Source organism: Contarinia nasturtii, unplaced genomic scaffold (assembly GCF_009176525.2).
Source record: "Contarinia nasturtii isolate CC-2019 unplaced genomic scaffold, AAFC_CNas_1.1 Cnas_scaffold_1964, whole genome shotgun sequence".
In the NCBI taxonomy this organism is placed as follows: Eukaryota; Metazoa; Arthropoda; class Insecta; order Diptera; family Cecidomyiidae; genus Contarinia; species Contarinia nasturtii.
In genome coordinates, this window is record NW_022199294.1 from 119,580 (window position 1) to 145,305 (window position 25,726).

At 35.7% G+C, this 25,726-nt stretch overlaps 3 protein-coding genes across 6 annotated transcripts in view; 2 read left to right on the plus strand and 1 right to left on the minus strand.

Annotated features, from left to right (window-relative positions):
- The window catches only part of LOC116347614 (cadherin-87A), a 127,499-nt gene extending 113,421 nt beyond the window's left edge, over positions 1–14,078 (plus strand). For all 4 annotated transcript variants that reach the window (XM_031778289.1, XM_031778290.1, XM_031778291.1 and 1 more), the window contains 20 exons: positions 805–997; positions 1,116–1,228; positions 1,314–1,508; positions 1,598–1,753; positions 1,854–2,603; positions 2,733–2,926; positions 3,046–3,175; positions 3,689–3,812; positions 4,181–4,241; positions 5,591–5,721; positions 5,942–6,369; positions 7,684–7,852; positions 8,210–8,449; positions 10,692–10,882; positions 11,066–11,470; positions 11,556–12,408; positions 12,477–13,143; positions 13,256–13,340; positions 13,407–13,625; positions 13,697–14,078. In XM_031778289.1, the coding sequence (XP_031634149.1) occupies positions 805–997; positions 1,116–1,228; positions 1,314–1,508; positions 1,598–1,753; positions 1,854–2,603; positions 2,733–2,926; positions 3,046–3,175; positions 3,689–3,812; positions 4,181–4,241; positions 5,591–5,721; positions 5,942–6,369; positions 7,684–7,852; positions 8,210–8,449; positions 10,692–10,882; positions 11,066–11,470; positions 11,556–12,408; positions 12,477–13,143; positions 13,256–13,340; positions 13,407–13,625; positions 13,697–13,780 (5,388 nt within the window). In that variant the 3' untranslated portion in view covers positions 13,781–14,078. The remainder of the gene's footprint in view (positions 1–804; positions 998–1,115; positions 1,229–1,313; positions 1,509–1,597; positions 1,754–1,853; positions 2,604–2,732; positions 2,927–3,045; positions 3,176–3,688; positions 3,813–4,180; positions 4,242–5,590; positions 5,722–5,941; positions 6,370–7,683; positions 7,853–8,209; positions 8,450–10,691; positions 10,883–11,065; positions 11,471–11,555; positions 12,409–12,476; positions 13,144–13,255; positions 13,341–13,406; positions 13,626–13,696) is intronic.
- A 546-nt stretch (positions 14,079–14,624) lies between these two features.
- On the plus strand, positions 14,625–15,767 carry LOC116347606 (mediator of RNA polymerase II transcription subunit 8). Its single transcript, XM_031778268.1, has 4 exons — positions 14,625–14,880; positions 14,965–15,127; positions 15,203–15,255; positions 15,342–15,767. The coding sequence occupies exons 1-4, from the start codon at positions 14,716–14,718 to the stop codon at positions 15,681–15,683; spliced, it is 723 nt and encodes a 240-aa protein (XP_031634128.1). The 5' UTR covers positions 14,625–14,715; the 3' UTR covers positions 15,684–15,767.
- Positions 15,754–23,981, minus strand: LOC116347605 (tyramine beta-hydroxylase). The gene is made up of 9 exons (XM_031778267.1): positions 23,120–23,981; positions 18,492–18,721; positions 18,263–18,397; positions 17,929–18,125; positions 17,401–17,792; positions 17,133–17,299; positions 16,834–17,016; positions 16,390–16,577; positions 15,754–16,190 (listed from the first exon to the last, which is right to left on the minus strand). Exons 1-9 carry the CDS (start codon positions 23,187–23,189, stop codon positions 15,887–15,889), a joined length of 1,866 nt encoding a protein of 621 aa, XP_031634127.1. The 5' UTR covers positions 23,190–23,981; the 3' UTR covers positions 15,754–15,886.
- Between the last annotated feature and the right edge of the window lie 1,745 nt (positions 23,982–25,726).

A 25,726-nucleotide genomic window follows, 5' to 3' on the forward strand; every position in this document is an offset into this window, starting at 1 on the left:
AGGGAAGGAAGGAAAGACATATGCAGAAAAGCGTGTTTATAAATAAGATAAATCGTTTGTTCCCTCGTCATCATCATCATCATAACCGAATTGAAATGAATGCTTGCGCAACATATTGCTGGATGCCATTTAAGACACACGTGTCCATAAATGTCGATATGCTTTCTTTTTTTCGACTCTTTTTTTCCCGTTCTCTGTCTCGTCATATGCGACTTATATGATTACAATGTTTGAAAAACGAAAGAAGATTCGTAAACGTTCTAACAAACTTTATGCGTTGTTGGATGTATTTTGCGTTCTATGGAAAATGATGCAAAATCCCGGAGCCACAAAAAATGAGAGGGAGAGAGAGAGTGAAGAAAACGACCCTCTATCATATTCTGTTCAGGAATTTTATTGTCATTGGGAATGAGGTCGTTTTGCAATACACACGACAAAGTTGTGTTTCAAAGCAATAATCATAAAAAGCACATGTGAGAAAGATATGCAAAGGTTACACACATTCATCGAATGCACATTCACCGACGGCATTTTATCCCTTAGTCGTAATCTTAATACTTGTTCACTGTCGGTCTCTCTCTTTCTCTTTCGCACACTCCAATTATTTCTAACTCTCATGTAGGGCAAAAACATTTCGAATGAAATGTCGATTTTTTGCTTGCTCTACAGGGTATGATGAAAATATATTTTATTTCTATTTCGATTTTTTTTCATGTCTGGCTAGTAGAGACTAGAGCAAAGTGTGTAAACAACAAAGTTTTTTTTCTGAATTGTTTTCTTTCTGCAAACATGTTTTGCTTACAGGATGGAATTCATTCGGCGAGTACAGGTGTTGAAATTCGAGTAAAGGATGTTCAAAATCGTCCGCCCGTGTTTCAAGGCTCATTAGCAGCTGTCATCAATGAAGACAGTCCGATTGGCACATTAGTTATGACCATTCAAGCAAAAGACGGTGATCACGGACAACCAAGAAAAATCATCTACGATTTACTCACGAGTAAGCAACAAATCGACTATCACCTTTTTGCCAGTGATGCGGAAAAAAAACGATGGCACAAATTGAATCACCAAAAGACAAAAAAAAAATCAAGTATATGTTTATTGTACAATTGCAGATCCAATGGATTACTTTTTGTTGAATGCAAAAACTGGAGAATTGCACACAGCCCGTCCACTTGATCGTGAGGCATTGGCCGATGCAACTGGCATCATTGTTTTGACTATTCGGGTGTGTAATTTAAGCTTGAAAAATCATTTAAATATAATTTTCAACTTCAAATTGAAATATTCGTTCATTTTACTTTCATAAACAGGCCCGTGAATTGGTTGATGGTCAACCAAGCAATGATAATTCGACCGTTGCCATAACACAAGCATCAATTACCATTCATGATGTGAATGATTCGCCGCCGGTGTTCAACAAGAAAAACTATTTCATTTCCCTTGCTGAAAATACACCAATTGGTACACCATTGCCAATTGAAATTAATGTTCGCGATCCAGATGTGGTAAAGAAATTGTTCATTTTATTATTTATTTTCCTTTTAAATTGGTTGTTTTCGTTGGTTCAAAGTCAACTAAAAATCTTTTTCGCCAGGGTCAAAATTCATTATTTAGTCTGCGATTGGAGGACGTGTCTGGTGTTTTTGATGTTGAACCAAAGTTTGTGACTGGCTCTTCACCTGTTAGCATTCGCATCGCAAATGGAACATTAGACTATGAGAACCCCAATCAACGAAAATTCATTGTTTTGGTAAGTTTTTACCCGTCCACAGCATTTCTTTTTTTTTTCTTATTCGCGAAAGGGTGAGCATTTTTGAAACTGAAAAAACAACATTTCTGTTTATTTAAAGATAATTGCGGAGGAGACAGAGACCGTACAAAAACTATCATCAACAGCAACATTGACTGTGACCGTTACCGATGCAAATGACAATCGACCGATTTTTGAACAAGAATCGTATTCGTTTGCAGTAAGCGAAACCGCACCAGTAAATCATTTGATTGGCACTATAACGGCCAAAGATTTGGACTCGGCACAATTTGGCACAAATGGTATTCGATATTCATTATCCGGTGCTGGTTCCGAGCTATTTCGTGTTAGTAATAATGGTGCAATAACAGTTGCCGAGTGCCGAAATCCACAAAATGGTCACAATACCGAAAAGGAGTTGCATCGCAAAAAGCGTGAAATAAACAAACCACTGACAAATGCCAAAAAAGTGAATTTAACGATTGTTGGTGAAACGGGTGTAATTGATGTTGATGATGATGCGACAAGCAGTACCACTGAACTCTATTATCCATATGGAAATGTTGAAGAAGTGACATTTCGACCGTTTTTCAGCGTAAACGATGATTACATGGTAATGAGCGATGACAGCGATGAAGAAACCACAACCACCACCGTTGCCGCATCCGAAACAATGCACGAAATCGATGAAAATCATTCAAATGAATTGAACAGAATTGATGCACAACACTCGAGAAAAACAATAAAACAAAACAGCACATCGACGACAGCACACGAAATTAATGTGGGTGCTGGGCACGCACCATGCTTAGATTATGAAACGCAGCCGGTCTACTTTTTAACGTATAAGGTTTGTTGAATTGCATTCATTAATTTTAATCAAGCAAGTTGTACGGTTTTATTTTCGTCTGAATTAACGCTCCATTTGCGATTTATTTCGGTTCCATTTGCGTAATTCCATAAAATGTGAATCGTGTAGGCCACCGATGATAACGGCCTTGGACAAACATCTGTTGTTTCATTGCGAATAACGCTAACCGATTCGAATGATTCGCCGCCAGTGTGCGAAAGTGCGCTTTATCGTGCTTCACTTGACGAAGGTGCCATTTTCTTCGATCCGCCGCTATTCATTAAAGTTCGTGATGCAGACAGTATATCCGACATTAGCTTCAGGTAATAAAAACAAATTTGAAAAACACCATCGAACATTTCCATTGAACATTTAAGCGCAAATGCGATTGAAATCCATTTAACAATACACCAGAATAACAATTGTTGTCAATTTAATTTAGGATTCGCGGTAATGACAACGTTCTCGATTTATTCACTATCGACAAACATACGGGTCAATTGTTCATCAAGGATACGGTCGCATTAGATGTAAACCATTTGAATTCGGAGAATATATTTTTCAGCGTTGAGGTAATTTACAAATTTGATTTCAAACATTTCATGGAAAATGATTCGAAGCGAATTCTTTCGACTTCAATTAATTGAAAAAGCGAACATTCTGCGTGACCAATGGTACCGAAAAACAATTTTCACATGAAAAACGGTTGCTGCTTGTATTGGTTTCATTTTCCTACCAAAACTAATCATTTTAACTATGGGAAATTCACGTTATGGCAAAATGAAATTTCATATTGATAAATATCCGTGAAACAATTTTTTTCTACGCTTACAAACTATTGCATCAGAAAAAATATGGGTTATAACTTCAAATGAAAACATTAAATTACATTTTCTCGGTGTTTTTCAATTAAAAATGCATTCTACGCATATTCCAACAAAAATGAGTTTGCACTCGTAGTGCACACGCAGCTGCTGGTAAAAATGTAATTTGCACAATTTTCCCAGCCAATGTTTCGTGTTAACAAGCATTTTTTTTATTTTTTTCACATATATGGTTTGTTTTTTCTCTTGGCTTACTCACAGGCTGATGACGGCGTATATTCCACTGTTTGCCATGTAAATATAACAATCCGCGACGTAAATAATCATGCACCAAAATTCGTTCGCGACAATTACATGGCAACTATTGCAGAGAACACAGCAATCGGTAAGTGTGCAATGCGTCTATTTTAGTGTATGTTTTTACGCAGATCGAAGCAGTGGTTTTTTGCTACATCTTTCTCTTTTATTCCGGCTGGCAGTCAGTTTCGATTACTGCCACAAAATTGCGTTCACATGGCTGCGAGTGAAAAAAAAATTGTATTCCTCTCTACTCGCACGAATCTTTCTGTCAATACAAAATACTTTGTAATCAGTGTGGTTGTGGAATGACTGCTCTTCAGCTTCCTATCTCGAAACAAATTCGCGTTTCAAGCAAATAAGTTTGTGTTTTTCAAATATAACACAACATCAACTCGCATTCAGTGTAATCGGTAATGATACTTGATTTATACGGTTTTTTGTTTCTTTTTCCAGGTACTATTGTGGAACGTGTTGAGGCAACCGATTTAGATACTGGAATTAATGCGAAAATTCGGTAAGGAAAATCGATTTTTTTTATTATTCACACTTACTTAGTTTGCATTGAGATTACGAGGTGGATTTTATTTTTCGAATTTTTTTCCTCACTCACTCCTCGTACACGGAGTGGGAGAGAAAGGTATTGTTCAATGAATATACACTTATGAAAGTGATATGAAGCAATCAGAGATAATAATGTAATTTATGAAGTGTTAATCAGCAGTAAGTTATTACTGTTACATGTTTTATGCATATATTTTATTACATTGTTTGATACACAATGAAGATTAAAGTTTAATTTTAAAGTAAATTAAGTCAACGTCAACCATAACATAATAAATATCCAAAACTGTAGCGTGCGAGGTCAGATTTCTAGGGAGGATGATTTACAATTCGTGTAAAATTCTATGGTAAAACTCCAGAATTGTGCAAATACCAGAGTGGTAAACTCCACTCCCCCATCACCCCCGTTCGCACAGTACTGATGCAAAACAAGCAAGTTAATACATGAAACGGTATCACGGTCACATATGTAAACTACAACAAAAGTGACAAGTTCGTATACTTGTTTCCTTAACATAAATGGACGATAAAATCAAGGGGACCGAAATTGTTACATTTGATATTTTATGTGTTTGTATGAATTTGAATACGGGAAGTGCTATTTGAAAGTTTGAATAGGACGCCCTGTTTTTTATGATATTTGGCCAAAGCTCTCACAAAGCTTTGAAACATTTATTGCCTTCGAATGAAATATTTCCTTGAAGAAAGTCTGAAATTTACTGAAAAATCAACACTTTGAGAAAACATCATGTTTGTTGATTGCTTCAATCTTACAAAGTCAATACATTGCATAACCCGAAGCAGTACAAGCAGAAAATAAGTTTTTAAATCTCAAAATTTTATACAAACCATGTTGTTTGGCTATCGCTTTGAACTTTGTGAAAATATCCTGCAACTATGTTTGGTCCATATTATGCAAAACAATTTGAATTCAGGCCAAAATAATGAATCTATCCAGTGAGATGCGATGGAAAATATAATTTAAATGATTTAACCGATAAATGGTGCTGAGCTATTCATTGATATTACCAAGTGTGCTTATATAATCTAATTCTCTTAAAATAGTTTACTAAATTCAAATTGCATATTAAGCAATGTTATGGACATTGGACACGCTGCAAATCTCTTACTAGTGACTTAATCTCCAAATAGATATTTGATAATCCATTTACTGGTTTAAAATGACAACCAAAAACCTCATCGTGTATTATGGTTTTTTGGTCCGTTGTTGCAGCGAGCAGGCATTTTCATTTTTCAACTAACGTTTTTTTTTTTATATTGCGTAACGAATGTCCCGGATAGGTACCGGATTCAACAGGGGAGTTTCGATGATTTCACCATCGACAACCAAACCGGATTAATATCAATCGCCCGAAAATTGGACTACGACAAACGGGAAAACTATCGCATTGAAGTGGTCGCATCGGATTTGGGTAATCGAATTTATATAATCAACTCATTAAAATTGCATAGAATACAACAAAATTGCATAAACAATATCTCGATTCTCTGAGTTTTAATTGAATCAACTATTTATATAGCCTTGTGTTGCTCTTGCATGATTTATGCATTTTAATAAGTGAAATTAAATATTTGTATGATGTATTATTCGAATTGATTCAACAAATACGGTAATAAATTGGCATTTTGCAGGTATACCAAGTCTATCGGGAACGGCAACAGTTTCGATTAATTTGATAAATAGTAATGATAAAGATCCATTTTTCATTCCGGCCACACAACGAGCTGAAGTTCGTGAAGATGCTCCGATTGGTAAACGAATTTATCAATTGGTCGCTCATGATCCAGATGTTGCATCAAATGATGTTCTTACGTATGAAGTGACCGAACCAATAACAGCTGTCAATAAAAATGGAAAAGAGGTCACCGACTCGCAAACATTCAAACATTTATTTGCTGTCGATCGATATGGAAATGTCACCGTCAATGGTTTATTGGACCGTGATTTCTTTGCTGTCGTTCGTCTTACGGTTGTTGTAACCGACATCACCGCACCCGAACTGCAGCAGGGCAAAGGGATACTCATCATTACCATAATCGAAGTTAATGAAATGCCACCGGTGAGTGACGTGCATTTTTGACTGTGCATTTTTTTTTTCTTTTTGGCTATAATTTTAAATCAAATTAGAATCAGACATGAAAAAAATCAACTTAAATTGTCAATTCGGATCCAAAAAAAAAAATAATCGTCATTCATTGTCGCATGTACGAAATATTGATTTTATCATAGTGAAATTTATCATAACGCATTTAAAGAACAGATATTCTGTGTTCTGAATGTAAATGCACGTTCCATCATGATTCATTGAAATTCCGATCAAATATTAATGCATTTATGTTCCTGAAAAAATCGATAGCTTAACAATTGAAGCCTTTATTTATGGGACTATAACGATCGTAACGAAAAGAATTCATTGGCATTTTCGCGTTTATAATCCGTAAAAAACGGATAGGTTCAATAAAACTCAATAGCCAACAGATACTCTCAGTTTTCGACTTTTTTGGAAATATTAATTATACTTTCATATTTTGGCAGTATTTTTAATTTCGATGTGGCAGGTTTTCTACCCTGCAAACAAAAAACAAATAGAAAGCCAGCGAAATTTTTAATTAAATATTTATAAAAAATGACAATTTAAACTCGAGGGCTTTGGTTTATTTGACATATGATTCGAAAGAGTCGGAGCTACAGTAAGAAGAATACATGTTTTTATGTGAATAATAGACACACTAATACCATGAATCGTAGTGTACAAAAAAAGTGACTGACTATTTTGGAACAAACTGACTGACTGTTGACTGTAAAAACAAGCAACCTTAGTTAAATTTATTTAACTTCAATCAATTAAAGTAAGCTATGGCTAACTGCAACAGCTAACTATAGTTGACAATAATCATAGTCACCCGATAGTCAAAACGTCCCAAAATAATCGCCTGACTGACTGAGTAACTATAGTCGATTGTTTTCCATACAACATTTTAAAATTCATGAATATAGCTAACTATAGTCACTTACAGTCAATAGTAACTTAGTCACTTTTTTTCCAAACGGGAACTAAAGGAAAATGACTTATTCATAACCTTATCAATTTTAGAATGTCAGACAGTAAATAATCGTACTGTATAATTATGGAATGAATGATTTTCGGTTGGATTAAAATTTAATTAAATATAAATATCCAAAATAATGATGGAATGAGAATTCTATGGACAAAATTTAATCAAACATTGTAGCCATATGTGTACTCGTGTGGTTGAGTATAAATTCTTGGAATCGAATGGTTCATTTGTGCTTTCAAAATAGTTTACTTGGAATTTGGAATTTCATTTTGGAGTAATGTTTGTAAAATAATGTTATTGACATCGCTTTGTAGGTATTTGCTTTGCCATGGACGCCATCAACGCCGAAGCTCATCTATCAAATGTTGGAAGAACAGCCGATTGGTACAAAATTAACGCAACTTCAAGCAACAGATAGTGATTCAAATATCGAAGCATATCATCTGTCGGCGAATGATTATCTTGAAATAAATAACCTTACAGGTAATATGTCTGATAAATGAGAGAATTGTAGTGCGTTTCGTAGAGAAACGGTGCGTAATAAACACATTCATCATTCTGAATGACGTCGGTTTTTCGCATGAATGGAATGAAAAAGAAAATGAGGGGCTGCTTTTGCAAAGGCACAGCATCGAATGCTGTCATTAAACACATTACAAGTCACTTGAGCTGTGGAATCCCATTTGGTTGCTATATGCACACGCACAACCACAACATTTTGCACAATTAATTTCTCCTGAAGTGAAAAACGTTATATTTTTTGCTGGTTATTGTGTTCAAATACCGGGCATTAGTTTCAAAGTAAATTGATCGTTGTGCTTTTCTCATTTCTGTTTGCAGGCATCATTACAACAAAAGCTCGCATCGATTATGAATCAATAAAGCAAATTTATGTGAATGCGTATGTGACGGATACGGGACTACCGCAATTAACATCCACCGCTGAAATTATTGTCGATATTGTCAATGCAAACGATAACGAACCGCACTTTTCACTGTCAGAGTATCGTTTTACAGTGGCTGAAAATTCACCGAAAGGAACGTACATCGGTGAAATCAATGCGAAGGATAATGACGATGGTAAGTTTGAATGAACGAGAAAAAAAAATTATTCCACAAGCAGCCACAATAAGCATCTGTTAACAAAACCGCCGAGAATAATGGAAGTTGATTTTATTATTTATGCGGCTGTGCATGTTGTAAATCAAAGACAGAAAACGTTTGTGATAGTCGGATATACAAATGGCATGTAATTGACTGCAACGTAGCTAAAATATATACATATCTATCTCTCTTTTGCAGCCGTGTATGTGTTCGCTATCAGAACGGATATACTTTTGCCTATTTTGGTCGCAACACGTTGACATTTATCAGCTTGTCAAATTCATTTATTATAAATTTATCTCAACATAAAAGCCACCCACTTATACCAAATGATAGTGATTTTTTTTTGCTCTCGTCTTGAGTGCGCGTGACTTTGTCTCTTTCACCTTGTATATCTCAGTAGAAAAAATTCAATACATTCAATTGCAGAGTATGAAAAATGTGACAGAATCACAGTGTAACGATGTTACTAATGATTTAAGCCCATATGCAAATGTGTGTGAGAGGAAAAAAGTGTCGTTTACGCACAAAATACCTGTCATACACACCGAATGGATGTGCGTAACGACATTTCAGGAAGTAAAATTGCTCTTACAAGGTACAAACTCTCAACTCATTCACCAGCAAGCAATCTTTGCCCGCAAAAGTGTTTCACCGAAGTTTTTGCGGACAATGTGTTTGCATCAAGTTCATAAGTACAAACAACGTTGTATGACATCCACGCACGCATACACGGTGCACAAAAATGGAATTATATTACCATTTATTTGAGAAGTTAAACATATGAAATGACATTATTATTTTTTCTTTTTTCGTTTTGAGTAAAACGGGAACAAAGTCACAATCTTTTTCATCGTGCATCTGTGTCAAATAGTACCTGAACGAAAGTTGTCTACAACAAAATACGTTATTTGAAAATTTACAATCATGTTCGGTGTAACAAAATTTTGCACGAAGCGCTTTAAGACGAAAAAACCGCACACATGCACTCACATACATTTAACCATAGCAATGAAATTATGAAAGCTCCTATAGCCTTCATAATATCAACTTTACATTTCAAGCAATAGCATTTCCAACAAATTCAAAACAATTTAAAGTGATTTTTTGTGCTTTTGCTTGAGTTTTTTTTGGGTTCAAAACTTCAAATTTGACAGCAGAAACATTCGGTATATGTCAAACAATTTATTTTTGTTGCACTAATGAAAATGAGGCTTTTAAAATTACAATTGCGGCAATTGTAAACCTCAACCCGTCACTCAAACCGTTTTGTTCCCGTACAATTTTCGTGATGTGAGTGTGTGTGTGTACGTGCACCGAATCTATGCATCAATTCCATTGCTGGCGGGAATTTAATTAAAAACCCACAATGCAACCAGTTTATTTCATTAATATTAACTTTTTAAGATTGATCCAAATGCTATGTTTATGAAAATGGGGAATTTTGTTCAAATTTCACTTCTTTTTGTTAAAATTTTTTTGTTATCGGAAATTATGCGATTCAATAATATAATCATACGATTTGGATAGATATCAATGTGGAAAATCCTCACATTACACATCAAATGGCGTTGTATTTTCAATAATGTCATAAACGAAAATGATTTCGTATGTCCGAGAAAACAAAAATAAATCGACAATTTCCTTCGCATCAATTTTTTATATATATCGGTCACAATATAAAGTTTATTGCCGATTTTCCATTTCAAAACTTTTCTATTGAACGGTTGTTGTTTTTTTTTGTCTCGGTTGATTTCGCCTGGTCGCAATCTAAGCATATTTTTTGTCATTGTAATTTTTCCAATTCAACAATGTTCGATGGGTTTGTTTTTATTTTTATTGCTGTCGCCACCGCAAAGATAAAATTGATTGCAAATCAAATAAAAACCAAAATGAAACATACTATCTCTCCCTGCTCCCTCTCCAGAGCTATTTCGATTGTTTTGCTTCGCACCAAGAACTCTTATACCGAATGAACTTGAGTGTTTCTCGATTTTTGTTTTATTACAATTCAAATATTGTACGAAGTACGTTGGTAGTAGAAACCATGGTTTGCAAGCATTTATTACATTCAGAATTTTCTTTGTTCTATCGTCTATCGTTTTTATTGCATATATAATGGGAAAAAATGGCAATTTTATTTCAAATGAACAATATGCAAAGAAGTTTTCATTGTTTTTTATGAAACGTTCTTCTTTTGTTTGCTTTCGTTTTGCAGGAATCTTCGGAAATGTAACTTACTCTTTGATTGGAGACCATAGTAATAACTTCAATGTGGATTCCATATCGGGGGTGATTACCGTGCAGAATAGTTCATTTTTAGATCGAGAACGGTTGCCAGAAGTAAGCTTTTCAGCAGTTGCCATTGATAAAGCACCAATCACCACAAGACACTCAACTCATGTTCCGGTATGTATGACTGTAACCAGTTTTGAATCAAGACTCTTTTTATTCGCTTTCTTACTCTATTTTTCTCTCTCAAAATTCACTTTAATATTTTCATACGTTTATGCAAACTCAATTTAATTTTCATCAGAATGAATTCACTCCAACATATATAAATTCTCTTTCTCTCCATTTCGTACACGTTAGATTTACATTACTGTACAAGACATGAACGACAATAGTCCGGTATTCACACAAAAAAGTTACTATGCTTCCGTGGCTGAAAATGCACAATTAAATCCACCAGCAGCAGTGCTCCAAGTGAATGCCGTTGATGCCGACGACGGCATTTTTGGTGAAGTAAAGTATGCTGTTGTTGGAAATGACAATATGATGTTCCAATTGGATCCAAACTCGGGCATTTTGTATCCGTCCCAAAGTCTAAAAGGCAAAACGGGCCAATACAAACTAACTGTCGAGGGCCGAGATGGCTTGGGTTTCGGGCCAAATGCCGACAAAGCGGATGTTGTGATTGATGTACAAACTGTGAACAATTATCGACCGATTTTCATTATGCCAGCACTTTCGAATGCGTCCGTTGAAATTCAGGAAGTATGTTCATACAATGTTTTTCTTCTCTTTTTTTAGCAACGGAAATTAATGTTTTTTTCTTTTGAACATTTTCGATGCAATTTAGAATCATGCAACAAGTAATTATCTCGTAATGACAGTAAAAGCAAGTGACGAAGATACCGGCGATAATGGTTTGGTCAAGTACTATTTGCAAGTGAATAATCAAAATGTATTGGAAACAGATGAATTTAAAATTGACGAACACACTGGCGAATTGGCATTGAAAAAGGATTTGAATCGTGAAAAACAATCAAAATACGAATTAGTACTGGTTGCCAGAGACCAAGGAACGCCATCATATTTCGAGAGTTTACGTTTTCTAACGATTTTAATCGTTAGCGTAAATGAAAATAAAGCCGAATTTCCGGACGCTTCAAATCCATATAAATTCTTTGTTGTGGAGAACAGCGACCGTGGCATTCGTATTGGTAAAATTCAAGCATATCTTCGCGATAAAGATCCACACACACATGTCTATTACTATATGCTATTGGGCAATGAGAATGGTGCATTTTATGTGGATAAAAAAACGGGTGATGTGTTCACGAATCGATCGTTAGACCGTGAAGAAGTGGATACGTATCATTTGTACATTTTGAGTAGCAAAAAATCGGATTTGCATATTTCTCGGCGCCAACGAGATGAACTATCGATTGAGCAACTAGAACGTGATAGTACCGTTGCAAAAGTACAAGTTAAAGTGAACGATTTGAATGACAATGCACCGAAATTTGAACATGACGTTTATTATGCTGGAATAAGTGCTGAAGCAGCCATCAATCACTTGGTGACAACAATTAATGCAACAGATGCGGACATGGGAACAAATGGCACATTTGACTTGATTATTGTCGCATCGAATTTATACAAATATGGATCTAGTCGATCGGTTGGTTCAATTGTACCGAGCCCGTTCAGTAAGTTTCAATAAATTTGACCCCCGTTTTTCGTAACTTATCATGTGTTGTTTATTGTTCATTTATAGAAATATCAAAGGACGGCCGGTTAACAACGGCAGCATTTATGGGTGAATATGACCAAGATCGATTTGAGTTGACAATCGTTGCTAAAGAAATCGAACATCCCGGCCGTGAAGCATCGACAAAAGTTGTGATTTGGGTAATTCGACAAGAGCAATTGGTGCGTGTAATTATGTCACGACCTCCAACCGAAGTGATGATGGAGCGAGAGGAACTTGTGTCCGAACTACGAAATGCGACCGACAAACGTATTGTTGTCGATGAAATACGGCATCATGTCAATAGCATGGGTCGCATTCGAATGGATTGGTGTGACATGTATTTTCATGCAGTCGAACCAGATACCAGTTTAATTGTACCCGTTGACGATGTACTGAAAGGCATTGACAATAATTATGATTTTTTGAAAGATTATTATGCTGGATTTGCAATCGAAAACATTATTCCGGCCCATGCTAAATTCGTTGAAGAAGAAATTGATTTGGCATTAGTTGGATTGTTGGCACTTTTAGTGGTGTTATTCATTGGTGCGATAAGTTTTATGGTGCTTTGTTGTTGCTTGAAAAATTGGAATATGAACATACCACCGCAGACACGTCGCAAAGAAGCACTTATCAAAAAACAATTTATTGATGAACTCAGCACAACCGAAAACCCATTGTGGATCGAACAGTAAGTTCAATTCTTTTTCATCGACATTGTTTTCATTCAATTGAGTTTCCATTTAATTTTGCTTGCATTATCTTATGTTGATTGACTTTTTTCGATGTCATTTTGATATTAGAAAAATGAAAATGTACGAAGAACAAGAGCTAACGATGCAGGTGTTCTCCGAACCGGAAATAGCGACCAATGAAAGTGACGGAATTGTAAGTTAAAATAAATCCGAATGTTTTTTCATCTGTTTTTTAAATAATTTTCTTTCATTTTATTAGCAACCGGCATCTCCGTTTGGCCGTCGAGATTCGTACGAAGTATCTCAAATGGGTGACAATACATATGCAACCATTCAGCCGCGACACGCAACACACTCGAATGGCAACAGTACTGGACCACGGCTACGTAATAGCAGTTCAGTGTCAACGATTGGAAATGGAGAAATTGCTGATTACGCCACACTTAGAAATGTTACTAGTGTGCATCCTCCATCGACGGTAAATCTATTTCACTCAAATTAACTCAATCGAACGAAATTAAAAGAAAAACTTTCCATTTTTTCATTTAGACGCCACATTATGAGTTTACTGGTTCCACGTTCCAGGCTCTATCTCACAATGATGACGGCACCTATGTGGCCGAAATCATTTGACATCAAAATGCTCAACTGAGCGATTTTATCGTTTGGTAAACATCGACTCAATCAGTCACACGAAATCGCATATACAAAGACGTAAATCTATTGCCAATAAAAAGAAAACAAAACTCATTTTCAATTTTAATCGTTAGTGAATTTTACAAAGCATACTTTTTATGTAATGTTAAGAGTAAACTGATTTTAATTTAATGACAAAATGATGATGATTGTATGTAAAAAGTAATGAAAAAAGACAATAATTAAATGGAAAAAAGAAATAAAAGAAGAAAAGATACTGATTTTATGTAATTCACACTATGAATGTTACAACACTCTATCGAGTAGTTTTTATTTGTCATTAATTATCAATTCGATTTTATTTATTGTTGACAATTTTCCAAACAAAAAAAAATCACGAAAAACAATTCTGTATTACAAAGAAAAAAAAATGATAAGCAAATGTGTATAAAGTTCTTTATTGAAAGAAAATAAAAAAGAATCTGATTTGATCCGTTTTCGATCTTCTACGAATGACATGAAAAATTAATAATAGATGATTTTCCATATAGATAAGTGTATTCGAACAATTGTCTTATAATAATGTAATGTAAAATACAGTAAATTATTTTAAAACTAAATTTTGCGAAATTCTTATTGAAATTCTGACAGGAAAAAAAAGATTTCTTTGCTTTGACCAAAACTGGAGTGGACAATTTTTTTAACGAGAACTTCAGATTTCTCTTGAAGAACAACAACGCCATCTGTTATCACCTTGGCGAATGCATTTGCTGAATTCAAAGCAATCGAACTTCAACAAGTTTTGGGGTTGCCATTTGCACTGTGTCAATTGTGACAGCTGAAGAAGTAAAATTGTTTACGGATTGCAATAAAACACCGCCAGTGAGAAGTATTTTTGATATTTTTGGTTTTTCAACACGTAAATAGTTGCAATGCAACGCGAAGAAAAGCAATTGGAAACATTGATTGATGCGGTTTTAAGTCGATTAAACGACTTAAAACTTTCGATCGGTGCAATGATTCATAAAATTGAAACCGAATATGAAGTCATCAATTGGCCAACATTTTTAGATAATTTTGCATTGATTTCCAGTCATGTAAGTTACATACAAACCCCTCTCTCAAATTATTTAGCGATGTGTTTAAAACAATTGTTCTTTTTTCTGTGTTTGGATGTGTAGTTGACGGGATTGTCGAAAATTCTTGCACATGAGTTGGGTCCGCCGCTTCGAAACCTTACCGTTCTTCCACTGCAACTGTCTCAAGAGAGAGACGAAGCCATTTTTCACTTGACAGAGTCGCGTATAGCAATTTTTGCGCATGATTTGGTTCCAGACTATTTACGTATGTTTAGATCTCATATCCATATGCCTTTTTCATATCGATTCAAGCTTAATTTCATTCATCTCATATTTTTAGGCACAAAACCAGAACCAGCAGCTGAACAGCGAATGCTCACACATGAGCAAAAAGTGAGTTTGTTTACCTCAAAGTTTCTGCAGCATATTCATAACAAAAATACCCCGAACTTATTTCAAATCTTGATTTTTCGCCGTAGGCAAATAACATGGTGCCTGACACAGCGGCAAAACAAGTCAGCCAATTCACAAAAGTGATTTCACATGTTTACGATATGGTGAATAAAGCGCGAGAAGAATGGGACGTCGAGGCTTCATCACGGGCCGGTATTCAACAGACAAGTAATATCGGTGACACACATGCGCTGGTGGCCGCAGTTGGGATGGGCAAAGGATTGGTACCAGACAGTGGAAGTATGGTTCCACCAGTACGGCCAACGATGCCAACCGGTCCGGCGCCGGCCACACAAACTGGCAAAGCACCTTCTGCTATTAAAACAAATATTAAATCGGCCAATCAAATTCATCCGTATAGTCGTTAAGTAGATTTTGTGTGAATATTACACGCGTGAATATTGTTTGAGGCGGAAAAAAATGAAATAAATTTTAACATTAGACAAACGAAAAGAAAATTTCAACAGTGACTTTATTTGAATAGATGGTGCTTAAATGTAGATTTAATGTGATGGAATTTGAATTTATCTTAAAGCTAATGGTAAGCATGGCTTTTATTATCTTCTCTGCTCTAATAAATACATTCGCCTAAATAACCGCATTCGCCGAGTTCAAGCGGTATAACGCCGTAAGGATTGTAATTTTCACAAGTTTCAAATCGTCGTAACGCCACTTGAATAGTCGCTTGTGTAATGGGTGCACCTTCCCATTCAAAACCCGGGAAACGATGGCCGTCAGACTTATTGCACTGCATACTTAATGGCTCCTGTACATACATTCCATATAGTTCGTCAATGTGTGGTTTGGTCCATTCAATTGAACGATAATTTTCAGAGCGTGCACCTCTTAGCGACACTTTATGCTGATGCTCGCGCCTTTGTTGAATAAAAGTGTTCATAATATAAACGGAAATATGGTAAAAAGAAACATAACAGAAAGAAGAAAAATCCAGAAAAAAATATATAATTACTTTTTTCCTCTCACAAAAACAATTTCTTTCTTTGAATTTCTTTATATCACGGAAGAGCCGAGAATAGGGTGAAGAAAAAAAGAGTACAAAAATTAATAGCATACCGTTTCATATAGAAGAAATAATCTTCTAAAGTTTTCTCAGACACAGAACTTTTGCAAACTTCAAGTTTTGTAGCTGGATAATATTGAATGTAATTCACACACATTTCATCGCTTATGGAAAAACCGCCCAGAGTTGTGTTGTTGTAGCCTCGAGTGTCATAGTAGCAAGTAGTAATCAAAGCATCTCCCTTTGCACAATAAAGAAAATGAAAATGGATAGATGGATGAGAAGAAAAATCAACATTTTCACGAAGATGGAAAAGTGGGAATACAATCGAGACAAGCCATAAAAAGAACACGAAACGAATGCACACAGAAACTAACGAATTCACAGCGATGCGAATTGAAATGTTTGCAATGTGTGTGTGGTGCTCAGTGCAAGTGAAATATAAAGTACAAAAACGAAATACATATAATAATGAATGACAAAAACTATCAAATTACCGGATAAACTTTAACTTGATTCCGTAGGTAACGAATTTCTTGATAGTGATGGCTATAGTAATCGTCTCGGTTTAGTTCTGGTAACTCGATGTCGTCACGAAAATGCCGTGTCAAAACTCGAACACCACGAAGATGTGTATGCAACTGCGACCCAAAAACTGTGATACCAGATTTTGGCAAAGCCTTCCATATACCATCGCCAAATAGTAAATCGCATCCAATAACACACATACGCACGCATTAGATATAAAATGTAAGATGAGCCAACGGAAAAAAAATGGTGAAAAGTCATAAATTACCGTTTGTGTGCATTCAGCGATGCAGTAACCACTCAGAGGAAATCCTAATATTCCGGGCGGTATAGCCATCTTATCCGAATACTCTAATCCAAGTTCCATAATCGCAGCGTCGTGTTTCCTAAGCTTTGACACCATTCTGATTCGCATGCCCGAATGATCGATTAAACCTATATCCCATAAGCAAGAAAAAAAACGAACGTTTGAAACACTACGCTATGTGGGTTGTTTATTTACTTGAAAAATGTTGGTTTTAATGAGTTTTTCATACCGCTTTTTAATTCGGGATTATTAAAGTGTACTTCTAAACGAATGAATGGATTATAATTTGAGCCACCAATTGGTAGTCCAGCCTCTTTTGGATATGTGAATGCACTCGCACCCATGGCCCACAGCGATATAACTCGATTACAAATTTTCGCTTCTTCAGGCAATTGATTGCAATCACCATTGTACAACGGTATCTCGGCTTCAACATTCGTTTCACAGTGGAACACCTCCATGTGATGTACAATGTCTTCATTTGTAATGAGCGGTTCGAATTGCACAATGTGATGTTTTTGTTGGATAAAATCGCCTAGCTTTTGTATGTGACACCAATAAGTGGTTTCTTGTGCAGGTATCGTAACCTCTTTCAATGTAACATCCACCTCCATGATGTCCCTGTAACAAAATGCAAACATACGTTGAACATAAATAAATTTTTAAACGAGACGACAAAAGTGGCTGCAGCACAGCTATACATTTTTTTCAGAGACATAGACGATGGCAGAGAAAAAAAAATAAGATTTATATTTACCTTTCCGGAATGACAAGTTTATCAGCACGTAACATTTGCGCCATCACCAAACCATCGTTGGCACCATTTCGATGTGGCGATGAATGCGAATGACCTTCGCGCTTGTGCCGGTGTGATGATGTTCCATTTATTTCGTATTCCATTGGGAAGTTAAGAATATCCGCACCGCGCGACCATAAAATGAACATGGTTCCCTCCTGTTAGTAACGATCAAACACAAATTTAACACATAATTCCGTCTCAATAATTTCTTTTTCTCCATTCAATTTATTATTATTGTTGTCAGTGAATCGACAACGGTGTGATTTTTAAAGTATCAATATTGAGTACTAACATGCATGGCGAAGTCTTGTGGGTCACACGTATCAATTTTACGTTTGAATGCCACTGAGCGATCGTCTATACGGAGCAATTCACAATCTTGTTGTAAGTCTCGGTACACTTTTTTATCGCTTCCGACGTACGTGTCCTTCGATTTTTTGGCGGATATAATAACGTAAATAGAACGAAAATAAACGGTAAACATCATTATTCGCCCGTTAAATATATACACTGTTACTTACGATTGCTTCATTATATGATTCATCGTCGTAAATGCTTTTGACAAAGTAGCAAACATCGGATCCTTCGATTTGACCACGTTGCGAAAAGCCAAAAGAAAACCAATCGGTGTCATCGGTGAATGCGTCATCAACATTAAAGAGGACTTCTTTTTTTGGCCAATCGATGTACCACGTTAATTTCATGCTATGATGATCCAACATAAGTGTATGTAACTTGGTACTTGGTAGCTCTTCATAGTCCAAGTGCAAACAAGACCAGCGATGCCAATGCCAACGACAACATCAATAAAGAGCAATTTGTTATTGCAATTGAAATGAAAGAAGATGAAAAAAGTGAGAAAGAGTCAAAATGGGTAAAGCAAACAGAGTAGCTCACAGTACAGTGTGCACAGACATTATTGAATATGTATGATGGAAATTCGTTGAAATGGCTTTTGCTTTGGGGCCTTTTACTTTTGTTTACTTTTCACAATAAAAGAGGATATTAATTCATTACATATGTAATGCTATTTCATTTTTTTGCCCATAGACACATACACGTACAATATTTGATTGCATATTTCATTTGCTTTTCGATATGTGCACGCGCGAGTGTGCGAAATAATAATAAATAAAATCCAAATAAATATAAAATGACATTTTATCTCTCGCTCTCAATGTCAGTCTCTCTCTCTTTCAATCAATCCAATTGTTGAAATTGCTACAATAGTAACGAAAATGGTGAATATACACTGTTGATAAGCAGTGGGAATAAATGTTCATTTGATACGTGTTAGTTTTTTTTTTTCATTTTGCACTTGCTCCCAAGCGTCGAGCATTCTAGTAAATACATCGCCGTTGAAATGCGGTGTCAAAGCTTACAATGTGAATAAAAAAAATAAAATAAAACCGAATAAAATTATCGTCATAACGCAAACACAAATAATCCTTTTTCCATATTCACTTCTTCGAGCAAACAATGCAGTTGTTACCCGTGCTTTTGTCTATTTCTATATTTAACATTCCCATCTTTTTTCTTCCCACTCTCACTCTCAACACTTTAGCAGCCATATATTTTCCAACTCGTTCATTTTCATCGAACATTCAAGACAAATATCATAATCGTTTCGTTTACTGGCACAAAATGTTGTGCACAATTTTCACATTTTCAAACGTAGAACAATCGGCATCCGTTCCATTCATGCTGAACAGACAAAAAGAGGGACGAAGAGAGAATCTGAGGAAGACACATTCATTCGTGTCGATCGTGTGGCACGTTGAAATAACGAATACAACGGAGCGAATAAAAAAAATTATTATAAAATTCAGTGGCATTATGATGTGGCTCGCTACAAACACACATGCCACACGTTCGCCTCTATTATATGTGCTTATGAGTAACGATAAAATGTGATGGAATTTCTTTCTCCAGAGTCATATTTGCTATTGGTTATATGTACGGTTGCCGCCACCGTGTGCGCTCTCCCCCTGCTCTTTTTTTCACAACGGTTGTTGCCGTTTGGTGTTTGTCATGACCCTGCTCTTTTATTATCTCTCCGCCATTTTTCGTCATTCAAACGCATCATTTTGTTGGGAAATACTTTATTTGTATGATGTGTGTGTGTGTGGTGTGGTGAGTTGTAGTTCATATTTAAAAGGAATTTATTGCTTTTTCTTGTTTTTTTCTCGCAACTCCCTCTCTATATATATATCTATCTACGTGTTGGCTCCCGAACTCACATTTCATTTTCAAATCACCAGTTCGTCATATCATTTTCACTTTTACTTGGAATTTGTGTGTGTGTGTTTGTCTCTTATTCATAGCTCATCGCCACTTCATAAGCGGCACACTTGGAATAAATTGCACCCGAATAACGTGTAATGGATAGTAGAAAACCGCGAAACGAACAAAACACCATCATTTAATGTTGGCGAAGGCGATAGAATGGAAAAATATGAGATGGAAATAGAGAACCGTACGGTTCGAAGGTCTTAAACCATAGACATATTTCACATTCCCATCATATTTTCGGATAATAAGACAATCGAATGAAATCGATAAAATATGCAAGCACGCATCGAATATAAGCACTTTTCGAACTCATTTACTATGGACGGCTGTATGTTGGGTATGTTGGGACTCGTGGTTACCCCATGTCTATCTGTCTTTACACCCATCTATCTACCATATACTATACATTAAGCAGGTGAGCACGTTGCTTCGAAATTAATTTTGTCATTACTTTGGTATTTGCAATTTCCAACATCCTGACGCACGGACCATTCGATTTATAGTGTGATTTAATCCCAGCTATTGCTCTTCTTCCATGCATCATACATAGCAAACAAGTGGTGACGATGTTTTCGAATATGGTAGAGGAGGAAATGAAGCAAAACCACTGCCAAAATGACGAATGGCCGAACAAAATCAGGGTTCAGGCCATCGTCGACCCATTTTGTTATAGCTTTAATTGCAAACTCTCTTCTCTCGCACACACACACAAACACATTTCGGAATTTTTTTTATTATCTTTCAAATGATGAACACAACAAGGGCAACCGTTCGATAAGCAAAAGCAATTCCGAGTTTTCGGTTGCCATGTGTTGCAATGTTTTGTTGAACATTTTGTCATATTGGTTTCACTTTCTTCATCTTTTTTTCATTCTTGTCTGACTTAATCAAAGTTAGTGTTAACTAGTTGCATTTGTGCTAATGCGCCTAACTTTGTTTTTATGGCTGTTGCTTTTCGCAGCCACGGTTCATAATCATAATAATTACTTAATGTGTTAGAAGTTAGCCCATTACCCAGGTTTTCTAATCAATGTGGCGGCAACAACACAGAATTACATAATCGTAACCAACCAACCCGCATATGTTTATGTTCGGGTCAGGTTTTATACGTGTACATTTATGTTCTCTCTCTCTCTTCTCTCCTTGTATCGTTTGCCACCGATTTAATTTTAAAATATTTTCAGTTTCATGAAAGTTTGCACGAAGCACGATGCTCCGAACATACACACATACAAATTCGAAATGTGGGCAAGTGGCGTGATTATACATTTGGTGTTGTTATTCTTGTTGTTTTTGTTGTTGTTATTGTTGCCTTTGAATTGCGTCCCATGATTCAGCGAGAACAACAGAGAGGATGCCTCAACATGTTGAATATACATAATATCTGTAGTGCAAGTGCACATCTACTTCGGTAAATTGGGTGTAAGATAAGCGCACGTAAGGTATTGACAGACGATGGAGTCAAGGGATTGTTACAAACAAAATTATATTATAAATGATTTTATCGCCAACGGGCATGGTACATTGGTTAAAGCATACACATACACACACACCAACACACGCTGGAATGAGATGAGTTTTGCTGGCTTAGAATCAAAGGTCGACTGAGAGAGAGAGAGAAAGAGGGAGCAGGAGAGTTCCGCGTGTTATAATCAAAGGGTTTTTGCTTCTATTAGTTTATTTATTCGCTCCAAGAATCTTTTGACGTCGATATAACTTTGTAAAAGAATCCTGGTTTTGATCACATTTTCGCTCAGTCTCTTTTGACTAGCTGTGAAGTATATCTATATTTTCAAGCGATAAAAATTATTTGTACGATGAAAATTAATCGTTTGCCATCATACGTCATGCTCACAATCGACAAAAGAGCTATCAAAGGAGCTAAGAATCGACACGACAACAACATTCTTTGGCCATGTAATCGATGTGCACCGAAACAAGCTTATATTTTGTTTGCTTAAATTTCGATATTATAATTAATCAAGTTCTACGTTATCTTTGATCTCCAAAAACATGCATTTCCCCATTCGGCCCGGCTGTCTTCTCTCGGATGAGCAGTATTACCGACCATTAATTTTTCCACTTTGTCCAATCCATCTTTCTCGTTCAATTAGCACAAATCCAAACAGTGTTATCATTGGCCACAAAGCACTCGCTTGCTTTTGCACTCATGCCACCGCCATATTCACTCACGAATATTAGTGTACGGTAATTCAAAAATCAACGAAAAATGAGTCGCACATAAAAATAATTCAATTCAATCAAGTAAATAAATAACGTGCCAAATAAGAGCACAACGATGGTTTGAAATTCGGGACGGGCGAGTATCGTGTAAATTTAATAACGTGCCTCTAATCAAATTTAATAGTTAAAATGAACACCAGCAAAATATATACACATATATTAATGCTTTTTGACACATATTCTATTGGGTTTTGCGGGGCAAAGCAATAATCAAGCTACGGAGTGAAAGAGAAAGAGAGAGCGAAAACTTTTTTTTCACACCAGTAATGGTGTTCGCTTTGTATGTGTATGTGTGTAAAACATTTGTTGTTTTTCTGTTGATTTAATCGAATATGCTGTGTCTATATGTATATAGAACAAACTTTATCGCAATTATTTTTGTTAGAGAAAATTGGAAAATTTCAACCACCATTCCACCACCATACACGGTTATATTAATGATAATATTTCGGTTGATTTTTCGAGTCAATGTATTCATTTATTATATACAATGTGGAATTTATTACAATGTTGGGAAATTTTATTATTATCGGGTTGGAAAATGGAAAATAGCTAATTGATATAATTTTTTTGTGAAACATACCGCATTGAATGTTAAAAAGTTTCAACTTACTTTTGGTTGCTATCACAACACCTACAAACATCTCCAGCGCAATTATCGTGTAAATGGTGAAACATTTCATTTTCCCGCGGATTGCTCAATTTTCAATGTGTACAGTATCCGACAATATTGTGTCGGTTTCGCTTTAATTAGCAATTTATATATATTTTGTTGATTTGACTGCAAAGCAAACGACTATCCTTCTTTCTATAATGCACTCGTTTTTTCCTCCATAGAGCGTTGAATTTGCGCCGATCTCCCGCGAAGTTGTTGTTGTTACGCCAAAAAAATATTTGTCTCAAACAAATTGTGCTTTTTGTTTACATTTCATTGCACCGAAACGAAAAAAAAGAAGGAAATCTTTCCAAGCTTTGAATAGCTCACAATAGCACGACGATGATAGTAATAAATATTCATGAATTTCCGTAACTTTTCCAGCACACCAAAATATGATTTCGACGTGGTAAAATAAATATAACTGTTGTTTGAACAACTCTTACACACACAACTCCTTAAAATATATTTATTTCACTTTTATACTTGGCTCACAGTTTGGCGATACTGAACATTCTGTTACTTCAAACATGCACACACATAGACACACAGTCGCACATAGTCATCTCAATGGAAATAGTATTACGAATGAAATGTGTTTTTTTTTCTCTTTTATTGTTTATTCGATTGCACGTTCGTCGCTGTGTTTTCTTTTGAAACTTGTTTATGTCGCGGCCTTATTGAATTTCACATGGAATTTGATACTTCGCATCACGGCACCATTATCATGCGGGCACACCAGCTCGTCTTTTTCATCACTACCAACGACTTCGAATTCAAAGTGAGTCAGTTGCTCTGCAACATGTTGTTGAATGATCGAGTGTCCTTAAACGATTAAAACGTTTTGTTCGGTGTACGCTCCTTTTATATCCATCTCCACTATGGTGGAGCACCGAAGAGAGAGAGGCGCGCGAACGACAAGTTAGCGCTCGCTGTCGATGGCAAAAAGTGTTTGTTTTCATTTTATCATACGATAGTACTTAACGACATTCATGCAGAAAATAATAAATGGTAAGCCGATTCTACACCCGAGCAATTTGCACATTGTTTATACAATATTTCTGTTTATGATTTCAATGTAAAGGAATTTTTTTTTTCATTATTTATTCACATGATGCTAAAATTGGGCATCGCCAAAAAACCGAGGTCGCTGCCATTTAATTCAATATAATAAATTACAAATGTTATGATAAATCGAAGCAGCTGCGATAAACGTAACGTTATTATCGAAAAAGTTAGTTTTATCGTAATGCATTTTATTTGTTTGGCACAAAGTTTTGCCTCTCACATTATGTTTGGTATCGTGCGTTTCGTCTCAATCGAATATGATTGATAATTGGTTGGAGGGGAAGAAAGGATTGAAATTTGAACTTTATCCAATGTCTACAACGACATCTAGTCTTTCGGATAACAACTAGGCGCGAAAAGTTCACCGGTCGAAAAAAATGGGTCTTCACAGAAAAAAATCCAATTTAAAGATGAAGCCGAACTTTCGTTTCGTTTGTGACGGTTTTCGCTCGAAAATATGATTTTTCAATGACAATTTAAAAAAAAGATTAAGAATTTGGCTTACTTTGAATTTTGCTTGTATTGACAAACAAATACATATATATTTTAACCATATGAAATGACAAGCAGTGATCACAGTTTGCATTAGAATTCTGCTCACATTTTAAAGTGTCATTTGAAAAATAGGTATTGCATTGACATTTACATACCGGAATATTTTACGCATTAGAATTTGTAGCACGGTGCAGCTTGGTTGACAGTTCACATTTGCAACAGCATTTGATTTGCTACACATTCAAACATTGTCACATAAGTAAATCGATATAAGATTAAGAGTTTAGGAATAAAATTGAAAAATTTCTATCAAAAAATGTCATCAAAAAATTATCGACTGTTGAAAGGATCGACTGCCACCTTTTTTCTCAACGCAAATAGTTTCCGTTTCGATGTTGATTTGTTGGAGACAATGTTTGATGTTCAAAATATGGGTGATTTGTTGGATTCAGCGCAAACACGTGACTATTTGGAAACGATCAAACCTCACAAAAAAGAAAAACCGGCGGTCAAAGAACCCAATAAAATAATCCCGAATGAGGTAAAATGGGCGGTGAAAGAACAAGTAGAAAAGAAGAAGTCGGCCACCAAAATATTAGCAAATGATGTCATGAAAGTGTCAACTATCAAAAAAGATGTGCCCATTTTCGAGGTCGAGGACGAGCATATGTACGATGCAAAAGATCTATCACCACCAGCAATGCAATTTATGTATTTCAATAATGAACTAACGGAGGTTTATAAGGAACCCGAACCTCGATTGAAACAAATATCAGATGCCGCTGGTAAAAAGATGCTCGTCAAAATTCGAAAGCAAAAGCAAAAAGAAGGTCTTGCAACGGAGATAACACACAAAAAACGGAATTGGAGAAAACAACCGCTCGAAACCATTGATCCACATTTGGGAGAAATGTTTTTCATCATATAATCACCGTAAACAACACAAACATCATCCACTTTGGCGATAAGAAATCAAATTAGGTAGATAAATGAAAATCTAAA